This window comes from Onthophagus taurus, chromosome 2, assembly GCF_036711975.1.
Source record: "Onthophagus taurus isolate NC chromosome 2, IU_Otau_3.0, whole genome shotgun sequence".
Lineage (NCBI taxonomy): Eukaryota > Metazoa > Arthropoda > Insecta > Coleoptera > Scarabaeidae > Onthophagus > Onthophagus taurus.
The window spans coordinates 22,570,090-22,595,284 of NC_091967.1; the positions used below are offsets into that span (position 1 = coordinate 22,570,090).

General features: G+C 34.0%; 2 protein-coding genes across 10 annotated transcripts in view; both read left to right on the top strand.

Annotated features, from left to right (window-relative positions):
• LOC111413372 (neuromusculin) overlaps nucleotides 1-25,195 on the top strand; it is a 408,692-nt gene that overhangs the window by 220,559 nt on the left and 162,938 nt on the right. For 6 of the 9 annotated variants that reach the window (XM_023044314.2, XM_023044315.2, XM_023044319.2 and 3 more), the window contains exon 2: nucleotides 22,885-23,065. In XM_023044314.2, the coding sequence (XP_022900082.2) occupies nucleotides 22,885-23,065 (181 nt within the window). Of the gene's footprint in view, nucleotides 1-21,638; nucleotides 21,836-22,884; nucleotides 23,066-25,195 lie in introns of those variants that run through there. The other 3 variants (XM_023044317.2, XM_023044318.2, XM_023044316.2) reach the window with 3 other exon arrangements.
• On the top strand, nucleotides 13,013-14,877 carry LOC111413374 (uncharacterized). Its single transcript, XM_023044323.2, has 2 exons — nucleotides 13,013-13,084; nucleotides 13,137-14,877. Exon 2 carries the CDS (start codon nucleotides 13,174-13,176, stop codon nucleotides 14,662-14,664), a length of 1,491 nt encoding a protein of 496 aa, XP_022900091.1. The 5' UTR covers nucleotides 13,013-13,084; nucleotides 13,137-13,173; the 3' UTR covers nucleotides 14,665-14,877.

Here is a 25,195-nt window from a genome sequence, read left to right on the forward strand (position 1 = left end):
TAAATATTTAAACGTTGTTTTAAAACACCCTGTATTGTTTATAGTAGTTCAAGATCCTTTCCTGTCGAATCATTGATTGCAGTATTGCTTGATTGCTGTAAAAATGGGTGATGGTTTAACTTGTACTCTGGATACTTACTTCATTCTTCTACGCCTGTTTACAACACATTGGACTTTGTGCAAATCCACAATATAAAAATTAAATATTTTCAGAGGCTTTTCTTAATAGATTGTGAATGTAACACTGTGATATAATAGTTATTTATATTACAAGTGGGTTAGAAACATAATTACTGTACGAGTGTGGAGAATTGCATTGTAATCACACGAGTACTGTAATTATGCTCTAGAACACGTGTGATATACAACATTTTATCTACGACTGCTGAAAACTACTTAATAATCAATTTCTTTAAAAAGGTCTATTTCGACATACAGTGTGACCCGTTTGAAAGCGGAACACCCTCGTAAAATTTATATTTATTATCCGATGTCGATAATTTTTTTTTTAATTGTAGAGCGTAAAAAACTGTACCTTAGGACAAAGGGTGATATTTTTCTTAAAAAAACCAAGGCCTACTATTTCACTTTTTAGGTGCTAAAAATGAAGAAATCATATTAGGAAATTTTTTACAAAAAATCTGAGTACACCACTGCATTAAGCACCTTTTGAAATGGGCATATACCAAATTTCATCAAAAATGGTTACAAATTAACACCGTTACAGATAATTGAAAAATACAATATTTTATGAATTTATTTGATCAGATGGAGTAAACCATGACAAAAAAGGAAATAAAATACAGCCAGTAATACAAAAACTATTTACATTTGTAACCATGGAAATAAAAAAATAGTTATCTAGTAAACCATGGAAATAAAAAAAAAAGAATTGAATTCTATGAAAGTGATTTAAAGCATTACTTCTGTCAGTTTTGTGCTTATACAAATTTTATAAAAAGTGTGCAATTTAGTGGTGTAATTATGGAACGACTAAGTGTTAGACACAAAGTTGAAATTGTACGCCTTGTTGGCGATAATATTCTTTCGAAAAGAAAAGCAGCTATAGAATTTAATAACAGGCATCCAGATATGCCTCCGGTTAGTGCTAGCACCGTTCACCGGGTAAATAAGGTATTCAACGATACAGCCAGTGTATCAAAACAAATTCTAAAAGTTCAAAATCCACGCCGGGAAATTAGAAATAATAATCAAATAGTGGAATATTTTCATAATAACCCTCATTCCAGTTTGAGAACAGCTGCCATAGATTTAAATATTCCAAGAGAATGTATTAGAAGGTGCTTTACAAAAAAAAAATTAAACCCTATAAACCAAAATTTCTACACACTCTTGAACCAAGAGACGAAGAGAGAAGACTAGAATTCTGTTTATGGGCTCAAGGTGAATACTTGGAAACAGAAACTTTTTAAGGGAAATTTTGTTTAGCGATGAGGCCACGTTTACAACAAATAGCGTGGTGTCATCGCAAAATTCAAGGTATTGGTGCACAGAAAATCCAGAGTGGATCATCAACGCAAGGCGACAGTATTCGCATAAAATAAATGTGTGGTGCGGAATACTTGACAACAGAATTATTGGTCCATTTTTCTTTGAGGGCAATTTAAATTCAACAAAATTTTTGTATTAAGAAATGAGTTTTCGAATGCGCTAAACAATTTACCACCTCTGGTATGTGCGAATATAAAATTTCAATTAGATGGGTCCCTCGTGCATAACGCAGTAGTGGTAAAGCGTTGGTTAAATGAAAATTTTGAAAATCGATGGATAGGAAGAAATAGTCATCTTATTGAATGGCCGCCAAGATCTCCTGATTTGACACCACTCGACTTTTTTCTTTGGGGAATCCTTAAACAGAAAGTTTACAGGTCAAGGACACAGTCGCTAGATGAACTGCGTGCTAGAATAGTTCAGGCATGTGCAGACATTACCCCAGAGCAACTGAGGAATGTAACAATGAATGCACGAAGAAGGTACAATAAATGTATCGAACTTAACGGTGGATTGGTGGAAGAAACAGACATTTAACTAGTTTTTATTTTCTATTAATACCTTGAATGTTGTTTTTTTCTTCCATTTTTTGAATTTCTGTTAAATATTGTTAAATAGTTTTGTATTATTCTCTGTATTTTATTTCCTTTTTTGTCATGGTTTACTCCATCTGATCAAATAAATTCATAAAATATTGTATTTTTCAATTATCTGTAACGGTGTTGATTTGTAACCATTTTTGATGAGATTTGGTATATGCCCATTTCAAAAGGCGCTTAATGCAGTGGTGTACTCAGATTTTTTGTAAAAAATTTCCTAATATGATTTCTTCATTTTTAGCACCTTAAAAGTGAAATAGTAGGCCTTGTTTTTTTTAAGAAAAATATCACTCTTTGTCCCAAGATACAGTTTTTTACGCTCTACAATTAAAAAAAAAAATTATCGAAATCGGATAATAAATACAAATTTTACGAGGGTGTTCCGCTTTCAAACGGGTCACACTGTATATAAAAATATTTGGAAATAATTGATAATAATTTTGAATGAATGTCAGTTTCAATAACATGTTTACTCAGCTGGAATAAGTGTTTAGAAATGTAAAAACATAACAATGAATATTTATAATAAATAGTATTGTTTCTCTGTAAATAGCTACCACTTCTCGTTTCAATAAATTAAGTCTGGTCTGATTGGGCTAAAAATGCGTTACGTAATGAAACCAGTGCGGTAATGAACTTCATTACGTAACTCAAATCACCTCAAATGAGTGTGGTAATGATGACTTATCCAAGCAGTTGTAGATAATAGTTATTTATATTACAAGTGGGCTAGAAACATAATTACTGTACGAGTGTGGAGAATTGCACGACGAGGTCGTAGACCGAGCCGTGTAATCACACGAGTACTGTAATTATGCTCTAGCCCACGTGTGATATACAGCATTTTATCTACGACTGCTAAAAATTACTAAAAATCAATTTCATTAAAAAAGTCAATTTGACATTTATAAAAATATTTTGAAATGATTGTTGACAATTTTGAATTGTCAGTTTCATCAACATGTTTACTCATCTGGAATAAGTGTTTCGAAATGTAAAAACATAACAATTAATGTTTATAATAAATAGTATTGTTTCTCTGTAAGTAGATAGCACTTTTTCTTTTGTATTGTTGCTCGTTTCAATAAATTAAGTCTGTTCTGATTAGGCTAAAAATGCGTTACGTAATGAAACCAGTGCGGTAATGAACTTCATTACGTAACTCAAATCACCTCAAATGAGTGCGGTTATCCAAGATATTTATTATATACAGGGTGATTCATAAGTAATGGGCCAAATTGTAAATGTACGTTCAGGAGGCCAAAATAATAATATTTTCATTAACAATAATGGGTCTTAGTCTGCTCCTTACTGAGATACAGGATGTTAAAGCGAAAAAAATAAAATAGATTTTTGTTAATAGATCAGCTACTTTTCTACATAATGACTCATAGTTGACTTATAGTTTTTGTAAGGGTAAACAATAATGTGTGAGAGGATTTGAGTTAGCTCGTAGATGTCGCCACATGCGCCATATGAATTATGAAACGTCAATGAGCTTTTACGTTTAATGAATAGTTTAAGACATTTTATTGTTAAGTAAACTGATTCATTCTTGTCCTAACATAAATCAAAATGCCGAGACATAATCTCTTTTCAAACGAAGAAATGAGAGACATGTTATGCGTTTACGCACAAGAACGTTTTTCTGGGCAAGCAGCATCCAGAAAATATCGTGAAATGTACCCTTACAGAAGGCAGCCAAACCGGAAGATATTTCAAAATATTTATAATCGATTGGGTGAAACAGGTTCATTTCGTCCAAAATATCATACAGGACGTCCTAAGATTATCACTCCGCAGCAAGAAGAAGAAATTTTGGTAAGAATTGCGCAAAATTCTGAAATAAGCACTCGTCGATTGTCTGCAGCAACTGGAATAAGCCAACCATCCGTGACTAGAATTTTACACAAGGAAAATTTATATCCCTATCATTTTATACCTGTGCAAAATTTACTTCCAACAGATTATCGAATCAGAGTTCAATTTTGTCAGTGGCTAAAAGGAAAATTGAATAATAATCCAACATTCCTAAATAACATTCTTTTCACGGATGAAGCAACCTTTACCAGACGCGGAGTTTTTAATTGGCGAAATAGTCATGCCTGGGAAACCGAAAACCCTCGTTTAAAAAAAGATAGACATTTCCAGCACGAGTTTAAAATAAATGTGTGGTGCGGTGTAATAGGCAATACATTACTGGGCCCAGTTGAATTACCTCCTAATTTAAATGGAGAGTCATATTTAATTTTTTTAAATAATGACTTAGTTGACCTCTTGGGAGATCTTCCATTACAACTAAGAAGAAATATGTGGTTCATGCAAGACGGTGCTCCTCCACATTTTTCACGTGCTGTGCGCGAACATCTGAATGAAACATTCCCTCACCGTTGGATTGGACGTGGTAGTGAATTTCAGTGGCCACCATGTGTGGGGTTACATGAAATCAATGGTCTATGCTGAACCTACTATAAATACACGAGACGAGTTATGGAATAGAATTCAAGATGCAGCCAATTCAATACGAAATAATCCTGCTACATTTTTTAAAGTCAGACAATCCTTAACCAAACGGTTAAATGCGTGTATAAATGCTGGTGGTGGTCATGTTGAAAACCTTTTGCAGTAGCTCATAATTAAGCTTAAATTTAATTTAACTTCGCACAACATTAACATGTAGGTTTTGATAACAGTTGTCGTAAGTGGTCTTAGTTCAAGTCTGTTCTAATGTTGTATTTCGTTTTATTAACTGGCGTACAATAAATTGTTTTATTACGTAATTTTTTTATGGTTTCAGTTTAATATTGTTATCAATTATCAATTACGGTTAGGTAAATGTCAACATTCCATGCCATGCTTGTGTCTTAACAGATTAATGCTACGTCGACCACCGTGAAATGTAGTGTAGTGAATTAGTAAAATTCAAATATCTCGAAAATCGTTAATATTTTCAAGATCAAAGAAGTATAGCTTTTTTCTACAGAAATGATGGGGCTATCCAAATTAAACAAGTATGTTGTAAAATAATGAGCGATAAAAAATTTGTAGCTGATTTCATCTAATTCATATGGCGCATGTGGCGACATCTACGAGTTAACTCAAATCCTCTCACACATTATTGTTTACCCTTACAAAAACTATAAGTCAACTATGAGTCATTATGTAGAAAAGTAGCTGATCTATTAACAAAAATCTATTTTATTTTTTTCGCTTTAACATCCTGTATCTCAGTAAGGAGCAGACTAAGACCCATTATTGTTAATGAAAATATTATTATTTTGGCCTCCTGAACGTACATTTACAATTTGGCCCATTACTTATGAATCACCCTGTATATTTATTTATATAGTTATCCAAGTTATATGATGACTTATCCAAGCAGTCGTAGATAAAATAATTTTATGAAATACGATTCATTTATAACGCACTGACTGAATCAAATTTCATTGTTATAAAAACAGGAGACATAAAAACAGATTTTTGCACTGAAATATACCGTGTCAAGTTTCTATTAAAAATATAAAAGTTTTATACATGTCACTCGCAAACGTGCAATTTTTGTTGTCTAATATAAAGGATGTATTAACGATTTTTAAATTAAAACTTGAAATCTCTGCTTTTAAATAAAGTATTTAGTAAAATTTTAGAACTGGTTAAACTTGGAATTATCAACACTTCAAACCCTTTAAATTTATAATAATACTGAAATCTAATTTTGCAACCGTTTTCAACCGTTTCAAAATTTACGTGGCTAAGTGGTCAATTAAAATATGCAACAGTAGAGGCAAACTCAATTAAAATTTCGTCAACTCCAGATGGGAGTGCGGTGTCGCAATAAGCGACCACCGTTGTATTAAATTTTGTTATATCACGGAAGTATTTCGGTAACACTCCCGACTGACTGACATATAAAGTTGACCGCAAAGCGATGACATAATATGCCACATATTCATACGTTACTATTATTATTTAGGCTTTAACGAATTAGACTTTCAACGATCCATTATACTATCTTGGCTGAGAAACCAACCGGTTACACGTTTAGGAAAGCCTTATCGGATTCCAACAGCGAAAGCTGTCGCTTCAGTTATCTGCACATGTTACACTATTCCACGACAATTACATCACAAGGCACCAACAGAAACACGTGACGCGACAGGCTACGAACTGTAATCTCAAAATTAAATAGGAAATCGTTGTCGGAACGTTCCTATCTCGGTATTGTATGATTACAACCGAGGATTTACTAATACCATCGCGAAAAAGCAAGATTAATTAATTCATTTCTTTGCGAAAGCAAATTGGGTATCCCCCTAAGCTATTAACAGTAAACTAAAAGGGGAAACCCCGACTTTTTTTATTCGATATAAAAGAAATAATTACCACGAAATAACTTGCCTCCCACGGCCCTCGATCGTGACTTCGGGGCAATTAACCTAATTAATTCTCAGTCTTTCAGCTTGCGTCCTGAAACTTTACCCTCGGTCTGTTTGACTTTCTGCACGTGTACTCAGAAAAAGTTCTATTACGTTCTGCTAGTATAAGATACGACTTTGCAGTAAGTAAAGTCAAGCGATCTAGAAAGCTCTGTTTATAGAAGGATTTTTTAATTTATTAGTTTAGAATAGAAACTAGAATAGAAAATAGTTTAGAAAAAATTATTTAAAGATAAATTTCATCTAATGAATTTAGAAAAGTAAATGGAATACCTACAACTGTGAAAATGTTGTTAATTTTATAATATTATTAAGACGTCAAGTGTTTGTTTTCCCATCAAAGAAAACTACCAAATTCCACTTTGTAATCAGCTCTACATCTTAGCTAATTTACATAAATTAATATTTAACGACCTGCCTTACCAAGTCACACCGCCACTAGCTTTAAAGCTACGACGTCGAAAACTAGGACGTGCTCTCGGAAAAATAACAGCAACGTGTACCAGCAACTTTATAATTGCTCTCTGTAGAAGTTTTGGGGGTAACTTGGTGGCGATGGCGAACGGAAGGCACGTAATTAGTTCTTATTCAGTTTCACAAATGCAGGTGAAAAAATCGTAGTCGTTGAAATAAGTTTTCAGTCCTTGAGAATAATTTGAGGAAATTTTCGCGTTTAGTTAATAGAGAACCTGACGCCCTAACCGTGTGAACTGAACTTGATAAATGCTCAACTCCTTGAATTCGATATTTCACTCCGATCCAATTCCGTGGGAAGCCCGAAAAAAGGCTATTCGCATCCTGATGGTAATTTATTTTAAACCTTACGGGGTTGCCATTTTTTTTTTTTTTTCGATAGAGAAATCTTGCATTTCTAATATTCCAAATCGACCTAGTTAGTCAGTAAGTATCGCAATCTTCCTCGCAAAATCCCAAACGTTTCGTTCTATTGCAGCAAAAAAAGGGGGAGATCAAATATTTGCTTAGTGATCCGGATTCGCCTCTAGGGAATGATACAACAAGAGTATAATAAAAGAGGGTTCCTCAATAACTCAAATAAACGAGCCGTATATCGAACGAATACAAATAAATTGGTTGAAACACAAGGCATTACGGCCACTGTGACACGTAGCAGAATTATTGGCACTATGTGAACCGGATGTTCCGTCGCGTCACGGAAAGTAAGTCGGCTGGCTCCTTGTCTTCCTTCCATTGAAATATGACGTGTCGCGATGCGCTGTGCTTATTTTCCAATAGCAGGTGGAACAGAAGTTCCAAGAGACGTCATCTCCGCATAATGCATCTCCGAGGAACAACCATCTACTGCGAATAGGAAATAGGTCTTTGCAATTTTACTAATAGCCCTCTCTCTAGAAACACTAATATGGACAAAGAAGGTAGGCTTCCAGGTTTACCGGAAAACTAGAAGATATTACACCGAAAAACGTCGAACGGCCCCAGGAATATGGGTTTAAATTTCCCCTGCTATGTTTTAGACCTTAATCCCTAAGAGCGCGGAATACACGGTGGTAAATCATCGTTTTAGACTATAAACCGACCGCACTAAGTCAACGTTACGCGGAAAGTACAGAAGGTGTGTGCGGAGGCTGTTCATTATCGCTCCGTACTTAATAGCCCATAGAGAGAACCAGATGCTTTGAGTTACCGACCAACAACTGCAAATTATAAACCGTAATCAGACCCGTATTTATTATACTTAACACAGGTTAATCGGTTCTTCCGTAAATTCTCTAAAGATTACGATTTATATTTTCCATATACTCAATAACAAAATTTATATTAACAATAAGCAACAATTTAATGATAATAATAAAAGCAATAAAGTTCTAAATGATTTAATGTTTTATTTTACAACATCGCAAATAAGCTTATTTACACAACATGGTGTCAGATGTGATTAACTGAAAGCTAATTGTTGGCTAAAACTGGATTTGGAATTAGAGCTAACAATAATACCAACAAAGCACATAAACAAACAGATTGCCAATTTGCGATGGATTAAATTAATGCTATGCAAATTATTAGGCTCAGGTTGAAGGATGAAGAAAAATTTGAAGCAATTCAAGACTGACCGAAACCTATAAACAAATTTAATTATTAAGTAAATTGTTGTAAAATGATCAAAGATGGATTTAGGGGAAGAATGAAGAGGGCTAATTTGAAACTCTGGAAAATAAAGTAGCTAACATTAACAAATCAATTAGCGTCATTAGCAGCTTAAGTGGGGTGCCTAACACACTTATCATAGTATTTCAAAGAAACCAAAGAAAGAGAAAATTCATTTGGTGTATATTAAAATGGTAATAATCGAAGTAACAAACCTCTTCCTTATTAATTGGCGAAGGAAAACCATTAATGGGGATGTTTACCACAACATGTTTGATTTTACTTTTCTACTTTTATACCCTTCCATGACAAGAGGGTCCACTATTAGACGTACATCAAGAACGCTGTCTGATCATATTAAAACGACATCAAGCATCTTACCCATGTCATTATAGTTTACTTGACTAAGATTATTGCAATTCAAATTTCAGTAATCATACAATTATAGACTTGGGTTCTTAAATGAACTTGAGTTCTTTCAAGAATTTCGGTCGGAACAGCTCATAATTTAACAATAAGTCTTAAACGATCCTGAATGTGCAAAAGAACTCAAAGTTCAATTCTGAAAGGTTGCAAGCTGATTTCAATTCCTAATCAAGAGTTCTTAGTTACCATATTAATTTGTAATTCCCGAATACAAAATCACACTTGATAATCAGAACTATTCTTACGACTTCTATAATTTTTGATTAAGTTTTACTATTTTAGAGTTTTTGTTTCTGAATGAATTTCATTTATGACTGGTGCTGATTAACAAACATACAGATAGAGATTATTTCAATTGTCTATTGAAAATGAGATCATCTTAGTAACCTTTACCAAAACGGAGCAATTGGAAGAAGAACTAAACACTTTTGCCGAACTTAATGTGGAAAAAATCACCTGGATTTATCCTAGTAAAAAATTCCGAAAAGATTTCAAGGGTAGAATCTAACTAACTATATTGATTAATATTTATATACAGTTAGTCTATGGTTCGAAAATTTATGGAAATCTTCAATTCGATTCCAAAACACAGGAAAACCCCAAACAAATGGAACTCATATTGACCAACATTTTACTATTACTAATTATGTCAAAGTTGTTTGACAAATTGATCTTGGAGCGCCTCAAACATATTCTCTATCAAAGAAACCTGATACCATTTTATAAATTTGGGTTTAGAAATAATCACTCGACGATCCCCCTAGTATATCAAATTACTGATGTCATAGAAAAACACTCGAAAACAAAGATATTTTTTAAAGTCGCACACGCACTTGATAGAATATGCCATAAAACTCTACTCCATAAACTTATATTATTTCTTTCTGTTCATATTTATCAACTGCTAAAATCTTACCTGCCTAACAGCCACTTTCGCGTGAAGAACAGCTCGGAGAACAACAACATGAAGAATCTTACTCGGTATGGAAGCTGATTACGGCATCAATCATCTTCCAGATTAGGGCTGGAGTACCACTGCCGTGGAAAGCTCAACCAGAAAACTGCACTCTGCTCTCAATAAAGTTGTCATTTGGCTAAAGAAGTGACGCTTTAAACTCAACAAATCGAAATCGACTTCACAAATAAGATGATAGTACAAAAACCAATCCACATTATTGGCATGTATTTTACAAATTCCAAGTAGTTGTTGACGCAATGTGTTTTGCTGCTGCACACTACTCTGAAATTTGTCAGAAAAAAACTACAAATAGCTATAGGTATGTACTTTTCAATGTAGGCCGTATTACCCATTTTGAAAATTAATATCACTTTGGCAACTGTAAAATATGACGGGACCCTCAATAATCGACAGATTCAAAATAAGTGCGAGAAGTTTCGCAACAATAGTGAGAATTTTATTTATTTTTTCGTTGCCAACATTCAACATTATAATAATAATATAATAAAAGATCAATAAATGCATATTTCTTAGCTTGTCCACAGCCTTAACCACATCAGGTGTTATTTGTTTCATTATAACCTGTTTTATTTCATTAGTTGTAAACTTGCAGATAGGAAGTAACATATCTATGGAGCTAGTTATGAAGATGCCTTAACTACCTCCTTAGACGTGCTACTTCCTATGGAACTGCCTTTGTCATTTCTGACCCAGAAGTTATCTTCATCTTCAATAGGTAGATGTGTCTCTGCGTTATTTTTAGTCTTCTGGTTTACATTTTTCTATATTGATTATTTTAATAATGTAAAATTCAATAACAGCATTCTTTGAATCATACTTCTTGGAATTCTTCTTCAATCATACGGACAGTATGTTGGTTCGTCAGTAAATATTTGCTATTACCTATATATTATTTGCCAAAATATTTTCCAAACCGCATATTTGGTGTTTAGCGTTATAATTGCCTCCAGCAAATTACTTCGTAACCAATATGTTGAAAAATAATATATAGTGTTTCTTGTCGTTGTTATGTTTCAGTGCACAGTATACAGCTGACATTGTTATTAGCCCCTGTTTATCTTCAATAATAACATTTGTGGCGTACAGATATTTTTTGGTGAATTCCTCTTCTTCATGATATTTAATACTGTCTCGAATGATTATCGCTGTTTCACCACATGCTTTATTACTGAAATGCTTTGTATGACTGAGTTCGTATTTTGAAATTCTGAAGAAGATTCTGTAAACATTTCATTAAGCAAAAAAGCATTAAGAAATGCTTTGAGTTTTCTAGAGTGTTGTTGGAGGCCAGATTGGCGTTCCAGATCGCTATCTTATATTTGGGTTGTATTGTTATTAAGCTCGTTTAGTGACAACGATTGTAATTAGGTTTCACATTTCTTCCGTAATTAACACATTTAAGTTGGTTGTCTATTGAATCGCGAGTGCAATATTTTGGACCATATTTTCCTACAACTTTACGTATTTAAATATTTTATGGTAGTAAGATTTGGTGTAGTCCTATGTTTGGCGTCTATGTTTGGCGTTTGCGTTACGGTATAATTACTTTGATATGTAGTGGTTCGCATTTAATGATGTTGTCTCCAAGGTTTTCGATATTGTATCTTTGTGATTTTGTGTTTTATATTATACATGTTTACTGTTTCGTCAGCAAGGTCTACTAACAAAGCTGATTTTATTTCATCACTTTTCGTTCCCTGATGGAGTCCTCCTACTACAAATCGGAGGTGTGTTATTTGATTTATTTCTTTCGAATCGGATGTTCGTTTCTAATGGTTTTTGCAGCCATTATTCACTGAGCTTTGATTGAACTTTCTACCGTTCACCATCTTCAAGGCTTCTTAATCGTTTTGTTGTGATAGATAGTTGTCCATTTATGCTGAAATTGTTAGGGAAGCGCTGTGGATTAATTATTACTGTAATTATTACTGCTAACAACAACTCTATGAAGATTTTTGTCACTGGATGTCTTCAGTTATAAAAAAAGATATATATAAATTGCCAATAAGAAGGAATAATATTTGAAATAACAAAACACCTTCCAATGTTTGACAAATACACACAATAATATCGATTTTATATCCCAGATATCCACTTTAAAAATGTATCGTCACATCAAAAAAAAAAAGGAAACCGGGTGCCTCCTAAGGGCCTAATAAGAAAGTGGCGGACGATAGGACGAACCGCGTTTTAGGTCCGGAAGTAGGATATTAAAGGGTCGAGGAACAGCTGGACCTTATGTCAAGTTAAAAAAAGCAATAACGCTTCGACCGGAACACGCACCATGCCATCGCAAACATTTCCGGTCCAACGGTCACGTAGAAGAATAAAAAAGGGGCATCGTGCCGATGATGCCCGGTATTTTCTTTTGCTGCTTTAATTTTCATTATCTTAAGTACGCGTTTATGAGTAAGAATTTAATTAAACGGCTTGGCTTGGAGTGCCGTCGGAGATTCTAGTCTAGAGACGGTCGCGACCCAAAGGTACTAGTGTTTGATGTTAACGATGATTGCTTAACGAAGCGTGAGGAACAGAGGCAACGGGAATGGAAGAGGGAAAAGGTAGAAATTCATAAAGCGAATTTTTATTTAGTTTTATAAAAAAAGAACGTTATAAAAATATAACAAAAAAAGATAGGTGAATTTAATTAATTGAGTTTTTACCGAGCGATTTCAGCTGGTTCCGGATAATTATTATTTGTTGATTACTCAATCTATCTAAATTAACCCAACTCAAACAAACCAAATCCAGATTTAACTAGATACTTAATTCTTTTTAAAACACGTCATTTTATATAGTGGAATATATCAGATTGCGTCACATTTTCTTATTATTCATTCTCTCTTGGCAATTAACCACTCATTACATTGACGTAGAAATCACGTAAGAATCACTTTTTAACGTCATTGCAAACCGCAAACTTGTACTCCACTTGAAAAATAAAAAAAGTCACAAATAGATTAGATCGAAAATGATAACTGTTTATCTCTCGGCTGGAGAGAATTAAGGTGGGGCTAGGTAACGATAAATGATAATTTTAACTATTCCATCTATTTTTAGTCATCCAGCTCTGTCCCCAACAAGTCAGTCTGGCAAAATGTGTGAACCAGCTCGGTTATTTCTACCTTTAGAAACGTTAGAAAAATTAGTGTGTTCTGAATGCAAAGGGTATTTACGTTCCGGTCCAATTAAAGTCCGATTAGATGGTGAGAGTGTATGCGGAAAATGTTCTGTAAATCCAAAACATTCGGCGCCGTTAATTCACCACAAAGCATTCGAGGAAATTATTCAACTAATTAGTTTTCCATGTAAATATTACAAGTTTGGATGTCCTGAATACATTTTATACGATGACAACACAAAACACGAAGATTCCTGTGCGTTTCGAATCTATTATTGCCCCGGAGATCGATTGGGTTGTTATTGGAAAGGAACAAGTGTTCAATTATTGGAACATTACCGAGAAAAACATTTGGAACTGTTCGCTACAACAACAACTTTTGAAATAGATTTAACCGAAGATATTGAAGAATCTAAACTTTACACGCAAGATAACGTAAGTTTTCTTATTAAATTCAAAGTTTCTAAAGAAGATGGAAAATTTTGGATCATTATTGAACATCTTGGGCATATTGAAGAGACGACTCCGGTTACTTACAAAATAACGTTACATACTTCAGAAGAAAATGGATTAAAAATGGTTATGAAAGAGAGAAAAACTTCCTACGCGCCGCGTTATACAGTTTTTGATGTTAAAAATTTCCAAGTTGTTGACATTAATTCGCTTTTAACTATATTAGAAAACCCGGAAAATATTTACTGCTCAATAGAACTAAAAATACCTCCTCAACTCATTCAAGATATCGAATCTAAGTTGCAAGCAATTAAATGTCCTCATTGTTTAAAATATATGACACCACCAATATACATTTGCCAAGAGAGTCACAATTCCTGCGAAGATTGTGTTGGGTATAATAAAAAATGTAAAAGTTGCAACAAAGAGAATACTTATTTCACTCGACATCAATCTCTCGAGGTCACATCAGCAAGTTCTCAATTACCGTGTAGATGGACATCGTGTAAATTTGTTGGAGATTTCACCAATATTCGAAAACACGAAAAAACTTGCCATCAGCGTCGATATAAATGTCCCCGTTGTTACAATTGGCATGGTTCCTACGAGCAAATAACCGAACATTTCGAAAAAGAACACGAAACCCATCCACTTCTGTTAACAAAAAAAGTATCAATTGCAAGAACAACTAGAGTGTACGATTTTTATCTTTTAGTATTTGGCGATATTTTTGGGTGTTCCGTATTTTCAACTGACGAAAACGAAAAGAACTTTTCCCTTTGGTATTATGGCTTACCAACATTTTACGATAAATACGAGTATCGTATTCATCTAGCAGATAAAAACGAGGAAGATGATTCACAACCGGAAATTATTAAAACATATAAATTACAAAAGTGTTGCGCTACCGAAAATTGCTTTTCATTTAATTTAAAAATTCCTAATGAAGATATGACAAAACACGATTACCCAGAAAGTTTGTATTTCATTTTTGAAATAGTCGAACGAATTTAATGGTTGTTCTTGAATGTAGTATTGTTTCATTCCACTTAGAAATAAAGTACACCTAAGTAGTTATTTTTAAACACTTTATTTTGAGTGTAGATATCGGTATTAGAAAATATGTGATAGAGATAAGATGTGATTTATACAATGACAAGAATGATTTATCTGTTATTGTATAATTTTTGGTATCAGTTGGTTAATAATACATACTTTATATTTTAATGCGTTTATTTATTTTTTTTTTATTAAATATTTTTAAGCAACTTTATAACCCTTTCAATTCATCCAAATAAAAATTAATTATTAAAATAATAAACTTTGAGGAATATCTTAATAAATAATGTCACAGACAACTCTTAATTCTATTAAAACTTAAAAAAGAAGTGGTTCAGTGTTCGGAACGAGAAAGAAATAGCGTGAGACCTTCAACCTGGTACCTTCAACTCTTCAACACTTGAGTTGGCACGACGTAGAATTCTTAACTCATTCCCACTTCCGGTGAACCCATTCCCAGGACACATTGTGCAGGGGATTTGTCTTCTTCAAAACGCAAGTGCACGGTACGCTTTGGCATTGTCCCAGCAGCGTAACAAAAAGAAAAAAAAAGAAACGGGAGACACGTAACCGTAATTAAACCTGAAATAAAATTTATTTAATTGCATTGTAGCAGCGTTGCTCTGTACTAGTTATTTGAAAACAACTTCTACGTTAACTGCGAATTGAGGCGTTTTAATGAAGGAAAAAAATCAATTTATCTCCATTTCCCGATAGATACGGAGACAATTGTTATTTTCTCGAATTGTTTTAAACGGGATAATTAAAGAGAATAAGATGAGATTGTTCTTTAACTTTATTAGCAGTTATCGCGTTCTTTTCTAGATGATTAGATTTGTGAAAAAAAAAGCGAAATCCTCTCCGAACGAAGGCGGAATCTTCTTTTCAAGAAAACTCCTTTCCTCGTTCGGACAGGAAATATCGACCATCCAGCAGGGTTCTAATTTCCGCTTTTCATTTCCCCAGTTAAATAATACAACACCAACATCCACAGGATAAAAGAAATCGACATCAAGAAAGATCTGAAAATGATCTCTTTTGATTTCCAAGATAAGTATATTACTGAAAGTACATCAAGTGGAAAAGGTATTATTATATAACGAATTATTTTAACTTGATAAACCAATTACCTAATGTTGATAACTACACAAGTATTGGAAAACCTTTTAGTTATATTAATCCATTTTGCAGTGCTATGTAGATTATGTTAATGGTTCGCTTTGAAGTTGAAACGACACACGAATGTTTATTACGCAAACAAGGTTTAGATTTAATGAATTGCCTATGGGTAGGATTTCAAACAAACACACATTTCCGTACCTCTGCGTATCAAAAACTGAACGATTAAATAAAGAAGAAAATTAATTAATTTTGTTGTGAACATGAATTACTATTTTCGAAAAATATTTGTAATTTAAATTAGTTAATTAGGAAATTATAAATTTCAATAACTTTTGTGTTTTCAAATTATAATAGGGCCGTTAACGTCAATCGATTAGAAAGACCGTCTTTCAAAAAATCGATAATGTAAATTAAATTAGACGGATTAGTAACGTTTTCACGTTCGAAAATTGTTTAATTTTTGCAATAATTAATGTAAAAGTTTAAAATTCCCCACCCCTGATTCATTGTGACGTTTTAAGTAAGAAGAAAGAAATCACAGACGTGATTTCTCTCCCGTTTTCTTCTAGCGCATAAGATTCGTAGCATTGTCTCTCTCTAGGAATTTTATTGATTTTTATACGCTCCAATCATACGCTCAAATCTGAGTGACGCGCTACTGAATTCGCGGCCTGTAATTTCAAACTTTATTATTTTTTTTTGGAAAAACTAAGCCTCAGAATCAAAAATTAAAAAATATGGGGTCAATCAATTTTAAAAAACTTTCGAATGAGCCAATAAAAAAAAAATAGTTAACGGCCCTATTAGATGAGCTTCATTTACCATACTAACTGGATCGAAGGCAACTGTTAGAATACAAGGAGAGCATTATCTCCCGTAATATATAAACTAGTTTTAGAATGTACTCTTCTTATTTTTCCACTTCTTCTCGAAGCCTCTTCTTCGTCAATGATGCCTCTATTCTGTGCGCAAATTGTCGCTCCATCTTTTTCTTGGTCGTCCTAGACTTCGTTTACCTAGAGGCAATTTATCCCTGGCCCTGTTCCCTAGTCTGTCTTGTCCTTTCTTCCGTTTACGTGTCCAATAGTTGATATTTTCTACTCCACATAATATTCTTAGTCTTCATTTCTTTCTCTATCGTATGGAGTTTTATCGGTGATTCTACGAAGTACCTTCATTTTTGCTGTTTCCAATATCCGTTTTGTTTTAGACATGCCAGTTCTAGTCTCAGACGTGTAGGTCATGATCGGTGTTATGGTGCTCTTATATATTCTCGATTTTGTGTTAACATGTAGATAATGCCTCTATTCTGTGCGCAAATTGTCGCTCCATCTTTTTCTTGGTCGTCCTAGACTTCGTTTACCTAGAGGCAATTTATCCTCCATAATATATCAGATGTTTCTCCTCCATAATATATCGTTTGAGCAGCCTGCGATTTTACTGGCTTTCCTGACTTGTTGGAATACTTCCTCTTCAATATTACCGTAACTTAATAGTTCAACTCCCAAGTACCTGAATGTCATGACCTGCTCCATTATGTGCTGGTTCACTTCTCTGTAGATAATTTTTGATCACCCATTTTGTAGCGCCTGCCCGTGTTGACTTTTTTTAATGATTTCATCACAAGATTGCGTGGTAGTGGACTTAATGAATCCCCTTGTCGAATGTCAGTATTTACAGGTATTTCCTTAGTGAGTTTTCCATTTGTCCGTGCTTGTATGCTGTTTTCCGAATAGATGTTTTCGATAGTTTTAACTATATTTGTCGGTAGTCCGTGGTTATATAGCAGATTTATGACATCCTTTAATCTGTTCTTATCAAAGGCCTTTTGTAAATCAATGAAACATAAGAATGCGGGTTTATTATATTCTGTTGACTTTTCTACAACTTGTCTCATCATGAATACAGCACCTGTACAGGACCTTCCTGTCGTAAAGCCTTATTGTTCTTCGGCCAGTCTTGTAACGAAATTGATTTTGGTTATGATAATTTTGATTACTAGTTTGAGCATGGTGCTAAATAGGTTTATGCCTCTGTAGTTGTTTGGTTTTTTCTTATCTCCTTTTTTGAACATTAGAATCATTGTGCTTGTTTTCCATGCGTTTGGTATTTCTTGCTCAGTTAAGATTTTCCTTATCAGCGATGTTATTTCCGTTATTAAACTGTCTCCTCCATATTTTAGTAGCTCATTTGGGTTCTTGTCTTGACCTGGTGATTTTCGGTTTTTAAGTTTTCTTAGCGTTTCTCTAACATTTTCTAGTAATATTGTAATGTCGTCGTTTATTGTGATGTTATTAGGTTTATCTGCCTGTATGTTGTCAGCTTTAAACACTTCTATTAGATACTCTAGTAAAATACTCTTTTCTCTGTTATTTGACCAGTCTCCACATTGGCTTCTATAGGCCGTAAAAATCTGATTCGAGTCTTCTGGAGAAAGCTTCCCAGTGTTCGTATTTGTTTTCTTTACTAATTCATTTATTTGGTTCCTAATCTTTTTGTATCTTTCAAGTGAAACTCAAGGGAAAAATGTACTCATATAATAAGTCACAATACTACGAAGAAAAAACCTACATCTCCTCAACATGGGAAATTAGTCATTTGAACGAAGCTTCCTATATTTGGGATCCTGGCTCAACGTAATAGATAATGTCATTGACGATATCGAGGCTAGTTACCTGCATTAAGTACTAGCTAGATCCTCTGATGAATGCAATGAAGTAAAACTTTGCTTCGCCATCTTACTCAATTTAAAAATGCCAAACCGTAATTTATCTGTCTTTTTTACGACGTAAACATGGTTTTAAATACTTAAAAACATGTTTATTTTATTTAAACTTCATTACAAGAGTGTGTACAGAATCTAATATTAACTACGATTAATACCAGACTAAAAACTAAACTTCTCGAGCATGTAATTTTATCTCTCACGATAACAAAGAATCCGCTGATTATTTAATTTATCTTTTCTTTGTTCTCGTATTATAACTGTTCTATGAACTCTGTCGCTTACATGCATCCTAAGTTCAATTTTATATATCAGATGAAGGTATTTACTAATGGTCTTGAACCTATTGTTTTTGTATAACATGAAATCGGACCGTCATAACAATGTCAAGAGAACTCTTTAGAGAGTGTGATTTCTATTTTGTCCAATGTAAGCATTATCCAGTGTATTATTGAAAAAAAAGGAGATTTGTAGCTTGAGGAATTATCATGGTCTCTATAAAATCGACAGTGGCAATACAAAATTTTTTTGGACCTTTGTTTTCCTCTTTCCTTGTATGTATAGAGGAATATATACCACGAACATTGAAAACAAAATAACACAATTTTCTGAAATATAACATTTTTTGCACTGGAGAAAAGGCAGGGACAAGTTTTGCATATAATCAAATACATCAACAAATACAATCCTTCACATCATCTCTGTGTTTAGAAATTGCTGTTATTTCTCCAACTTTGTCAGAAAATTTTTTATTCCATCTCTTGTGTACAAGTAGTTATGCCACTGCTCCCTTTTTGCTGTTTCATTGAGCATAGTGGACTTAGAGCACACATCCATTAGTGGTTTTCCAAACTTGTATCTAAAGTTTTCTCTGTAATATTTTATGTACAATGTGTCAGTAAATAAAGAATTTCTGGTCGTGTGAATGATTATTCTATCCTTACATGGAGTATTATTCTATTTTTTAATAAATAACACTCGTAGGTCATCTGTGGGTCATCATAATATGTAAGATTTTGTTATGGAATTTTCACAAAACTTCCAGAGAAAATTTGATGTATATTATAATATTTATTTATTATTTTCAATGTTTGTATCTGCCGTAGATTAATTAAAAGTTAAAAGATTAAAAGTTTAACAGATAATCTAATAACCAGCTATTTACTAGTTACTATTACGCTGATGACCAGTTCGGTGGAGATTAAAGAAATATCTTCCAGGTTCGGGTGAGCTATTGATGTTATATTTTTATAGCTTTCTTGGTCATCAACTGATAATAGTGGCTGTTTTTCGCAAATATTTTTGCTTGTCGAAGTCTGTATGGTGACAGTATTCTGTATGGCAATACGTTACGACTGTTGTCTGGTCAGGTTTCTTCAATTTAATTAGACTTTCGTATTTCCCTATACGACTTTCTAATTCAGTTAACTTTAGAACTAACTAAAATATGTTTCATACAAGTTCATAGGCTTTTACGACTGATGTTATAAGCAATAAAACGAAAACCAGAAAGTTAAGACTTATATCATGAGTCTAATGAAACATTTTTTGACGTTTCGGACGCCACGTAGCAACCTCGGAAACAAGTTCATTACAGGACCTACATACTCTATTAAGTATTAATGTACTAATTATTATCTATAATACGCTACGTTCGGTGTAATCTGTGAGACTCCTTTATCAAGTTTAGTAATATCTTCTATGCTTAGTTGAGTTCCATTCCATTCTCACTATCTTAGAGTAGTTATTCTGGTAGAGACTGGTAGAGTAATGAAGGTAGTAGGGGCTTGTTCGTATTCTTTCGACACACTTCCTGCATGATGTTATCCTTTGTTGATCCTGGTTACTGATACGTTAAGAATTAGTCAACACTGCAACACTATAAGTTTGTAAATTTATTTATTTTGACAGTCGGATCTTCGAATGGATCCATATCTAATTATAGTTCTGGAACGCGTCTCGGCAATCTCTCGAGAAAGCGTTTTCGTTGTAGACCATCCAGCACTGTTGTAAAAATTGATTTCGCTGCCTAATATTTCCTATGGTTATTAACATTGCCAATTAATTCCACACAGTGTGTTAAATCATATGAGTTAGAGTAAAACCTGTGAGTTTGAGTTTCTTGTAAAAGGCGACAATACAAGGCCTAGAAATGTAGCATAGTGGTATATAGGTGAATTACTTAAGCTCGGGCGCAGTGGATTTTTGGTCAATCACAGATCCTAAGTACTTGTACAAACAGGCTTTGCGCATTCTGTGGTGCGCATAGCCGTCGAGTTAATTAGCTCTTTCATCTTCCTAAGTATTTTATCACAGGGATTAGTATTTAATCTCTGTGGGTGTCTGCATACAGTAGGGTTCATAATCTCATCGTAGTTCATCACCATGGTGGCTTTATTTAATAGCCATTGATTTCATTAGCAACGGAATTTCTGGTGCTGTCGTTCTGTCTTCAACATGGTTATCCTATCCACTATGTCCATGTCCTACCTGCCTATGGATTATAGTTGAGTATTTTTTATTGTCTGTCAACGTCAAAACAGTGGTGAAAGTTAACATTTTTATTATGGTAAAGTTCGCGAACTATCGAACTGCATAGTGGTCATATGAACTACTATATCGAATGCCATAGTTAAGATGTAAGATGTTTATTGCACCTGATATTTGGTTATCGCCATTTGTGTTACCAATAGCTTGATCTTAATATACAATATTATGTTATATATTCCAATTATATCGTTTTAAAAGTTGAAATAAGTCTGCTTTTGGATAATCAAAATAATTATAAAGTTTGGTCATTAATCATAAAGTGAAAAGTATCGAAAAAAATTAAATAGAATAACGATAATATATAAAAGTTTTTGCAAGAGTGAACTTAGTATTATAATTTAGTGTTCTCTGTTCTTTTTCTTCTCATTATTAATTAGATACAATCCCCCTCGTAGTCGACTCGAAGGAGTTCCCAGCCCCACCACTTACTTCCTTCGAGGGGCACCATATGTATGGCAGGTGGATTTTCATTCTACACCTGTATTATAAGAAATTCGTTTTATCAGTTTGAATTTACGCGCGTACGGTGACACTTCAAACGAAGACACCTGTCAATATGACGGTTAAAATGACATTTCAGTGTCAGTGTTGATAATAATTAATATTGTTGATGTTCTTCGACGCATAGGTATTTGTGTGATTAAGTGCTGCACAGTTTAGTGTGTTTCGATATGGATACGTTTAGGGAAATAATTTTATTATTATTGATGGGGATGATATTATGCGAAGGTAATAATATTAAACTATAAAGATTTACTAAAATAATTTTAACAATAACCTCAATTAATTTGGTATTGTATCGTTTTAAATTATAATTTTATTTGAAACGTTAACAAAATATGCAAATATAATGTAACTCTTTTCGTATAAACATTTTGGTGATTATGCTCTATGAATTTAAACAATAGATCCGTAAATCAGCTCTAAAATTTGCTGTAGTGGATGCATAACTAACAAATCCAATCATTGTTCTATAAGAATGATATATTCCATTTAAAATTGCATGCGAAAATTATTAATTCATCGTTATCCCGATTCGGCTTTGTATATCACGAGCGGAAATTAGTTATTTTAAAATTGCATTGCATCTCTAAATCGTGTATGGAATTTTTAAAACCAATTCTATTCTTTTGGGTTCATCAAAACATAACAATTCCAATAATTTCTATTCCACAAAAAAATTGTTTTTGCTCGGTCAATTATACCACTCAAATATCCACAATGTTCGCGTTGTGAAATTAAGTCATGCCCTACATAAAGGAGTTCCTTAAATTAGTTATCCCGTAATAAACGTTGTCATCGTAAAATTAATCCGGTCTGTGTCCAAGTCACCACTCTAACATTCCATATTGTTTGTGTTGTTAGCTTAAGGCGATGTCGACGTCGACATCCTAGTCTCAGAGGTCGTCGTTTCATCGTGCCCTTTCAGTACTAATACGTTATTTAGCCGTTTGAGGTAAAACGCATCGGTAATGAACCGTGTGTTCTTGTGGTTGAATCCTTCCGGACTCACTGCAAAGGATGTTTGCAGGTCATTGAGCATTATACGCGGCATCGATGCATTTTTCATTGTCCCGCTACGAAATTGTCGTTTAAAATAAGTATTGATTGTCGATTCGCCTTAATACACTTTCGAATAACCCTAAAATTCCTTTAGCTTAGAATTTCCTCTCTTCGGTATAGTGTAGAAGCAGTTAAGCGTCCTTTCGATTTGAAGCGAATTTTCTCACGGTTAAACGTATTCCGGTGCTTACTAAGCGGAGTCTCTATTGTTCTAGCAGCGACCGAGGAGAGTGAAATAAAGGCCTTCGTGGGATCGACTGTGGCGCTACCGTGTCGTTTGGATACGTCGGTATGTGGAAACCTGCACAGCGTCAAATTCTATAGGGAAACCTCGAGGATATACGTGTACAGTCAAGTGGGAGGAGTTGCAAGGGCGGAAGGAGATGCCACGCAAAGGTAAGTGAAAATTTCGACTTAAAAAGACACGATCAATTGAAAGTTACTTTTGATGTAATGGACGAGTTTTTCCTAGAAACTTTCTTTGTATACAAAATATAAAAGGAATGACTATAGACAGGAGATAACGACCACGATGCATTCTCGGTGGATATCGAACAGAATTTCACCCGATTTACGGGGAGATATTAAAGGGTGGTTCGCTACAGAAATCCTCCCTCTCCCAAATCGCTTCATGAGGAAATCTTTATTAAATTTCCGTCGGGCGGGGTTTTGTTCGGAAGCGGTATACGTCGAGATTTCTATCGTGCATTGTCACTTAGTGAACTTGTTTTTCTCTCGTAGTAAGTCTTTCGTTTGCCATTATCATGTTAGATTGCCGCTCGTTTCTCAAATTCTATTTACAATTTTATTTATAATCTGTTAAAAAAAAATGTGATTTAACTCTTGTAATACCATGGGGTTGTAATACTTGTGACCCGAACGTATTTAAAAAAAAATTAGACTCAGAGTCTAGCAACAGTGATCAATATCACATTGTAGCATAGCAAACAGCAAACAAGTGATATTGTGTGCCTAGTAAATTCTTTTAAATATGACGTAAAAAACGGATCTTTTGTCATGTGTTGACGAAATAGGTGGAGCAGAGAAGTTGGAATTGCGCTGCAAATCATCTGAACCCAGGAGTAATCAACCTGAATAGAGCTGTATGTAGCTGACTTTACATAAACTACTTTGCATTCTTTGCACAGTTGTACAAAACGCAGGTATGAAGTCAAACCTACAGGCATCATATCATAGGAAGCGAAAGCCCTAATGAGATGTGGAAACACCTGAGCTGGAACAACAGTTCTTTGAGTATTCATATAGATAAGACAAATCTCATTAGTCATCTTCACAATCTGCTCAACGACATAATGCAGTATGTGAAATTGAACAAGATGAAACACGACTTGTCGATTTCGCATTAATGACGCTAAATCAAAAGGGCTATCGACGAATGAAGTCAAACATGTATGTGCAGAAGCATGTAATACGGTCGCGTTCGTCTATCTTGCGATGGAACAACGCCAATCAAACTATAGTATCAAAAAGATGATTTTGATGTCAACTGTCTTAAAGTTTTAAATTCTGAAATTTAGTATTTAGTGTCCGAGTGTTTCCAAGAGAAAACTTAGTTGCTAAAGGCGTGTGTGATGTGATTCGATGTCTTTCGAATACCGTATTTGTATAAGTGAGTGAGCGAAATAAAGTGCCCGAAAATTCTGAATCTCAAAAACAGCTAATGAACTAAGTTGTGTATCCCACGAGCAATAAGTGATTCCATTCGAAATCCACAAACGTGGGTACCATGGTCGTAAACAAGACCAGAACAAAAGCTTTCGCATAAAAAAACGTATAACACGTGTGAAATATGCTAAAAAACCATTTCGAAAGGCAATGATTTTTGAAAATCAACAATTTTTATTGATTGTTATAGGTTTGAATATTTTCATTTCTTCTTTTTCTTTTTTAACATGAACCTTCCACCTCAGCGTGGTGTCAAGTGTCATGCCTAAGTATTTTGCACTGTTTTTGTACAGAACTATTATTCTGTTGCTAGTCAAAGGTGGAGCGTTAAGTAGCTTTTTGTTTGTAAAATTTATATGGATCGATTTTGATTGATTCAATTTTATATTTCGATGATCATCTTTTGGCTGTCTGTCATGTTTTGGCTATATCATCTGCGAATATAGCAGTGTTATCTGTTATCTGGAGTAGTTATGGTCTATCGCTGGTCTAAAGGACATACAGTAGCAATCCAAGGCCACCTCCCTGAGCTACTCCAGCTTGTTTTAAATCTGAAGGTTATGTACAATGTTTAGATTTCTATATATTGTTTTGGCAAGATTTTGTTCAACTTGGAAATCAAAAGCTTAGCTACACATAGGAACAGTTCAGAACATAGTTATTTTTCTTTTAATGATCTCTCGATGACGCTTGTAATACGACGTCCATAGAGGCATGTTAATGTGTTTGTACAAGTATACTTTGTATTATATTGATTGGATGAAGTTTTGTACAACCAATATAGTTTTGTTAAATTTGATGACTTCCTTTTCTACTTAATATGCGCTTCCCAGCGCAATT

Excerpts from the sequence above, each read along its gene's own strand:
- LOC111413374 (XM_023044323.2), top strand. The coding sequence starts at position 13,174 with ATGTGTGAACCAGCTCGGTTATTTCTACCTTTAGAAACGTTAGAAAAA.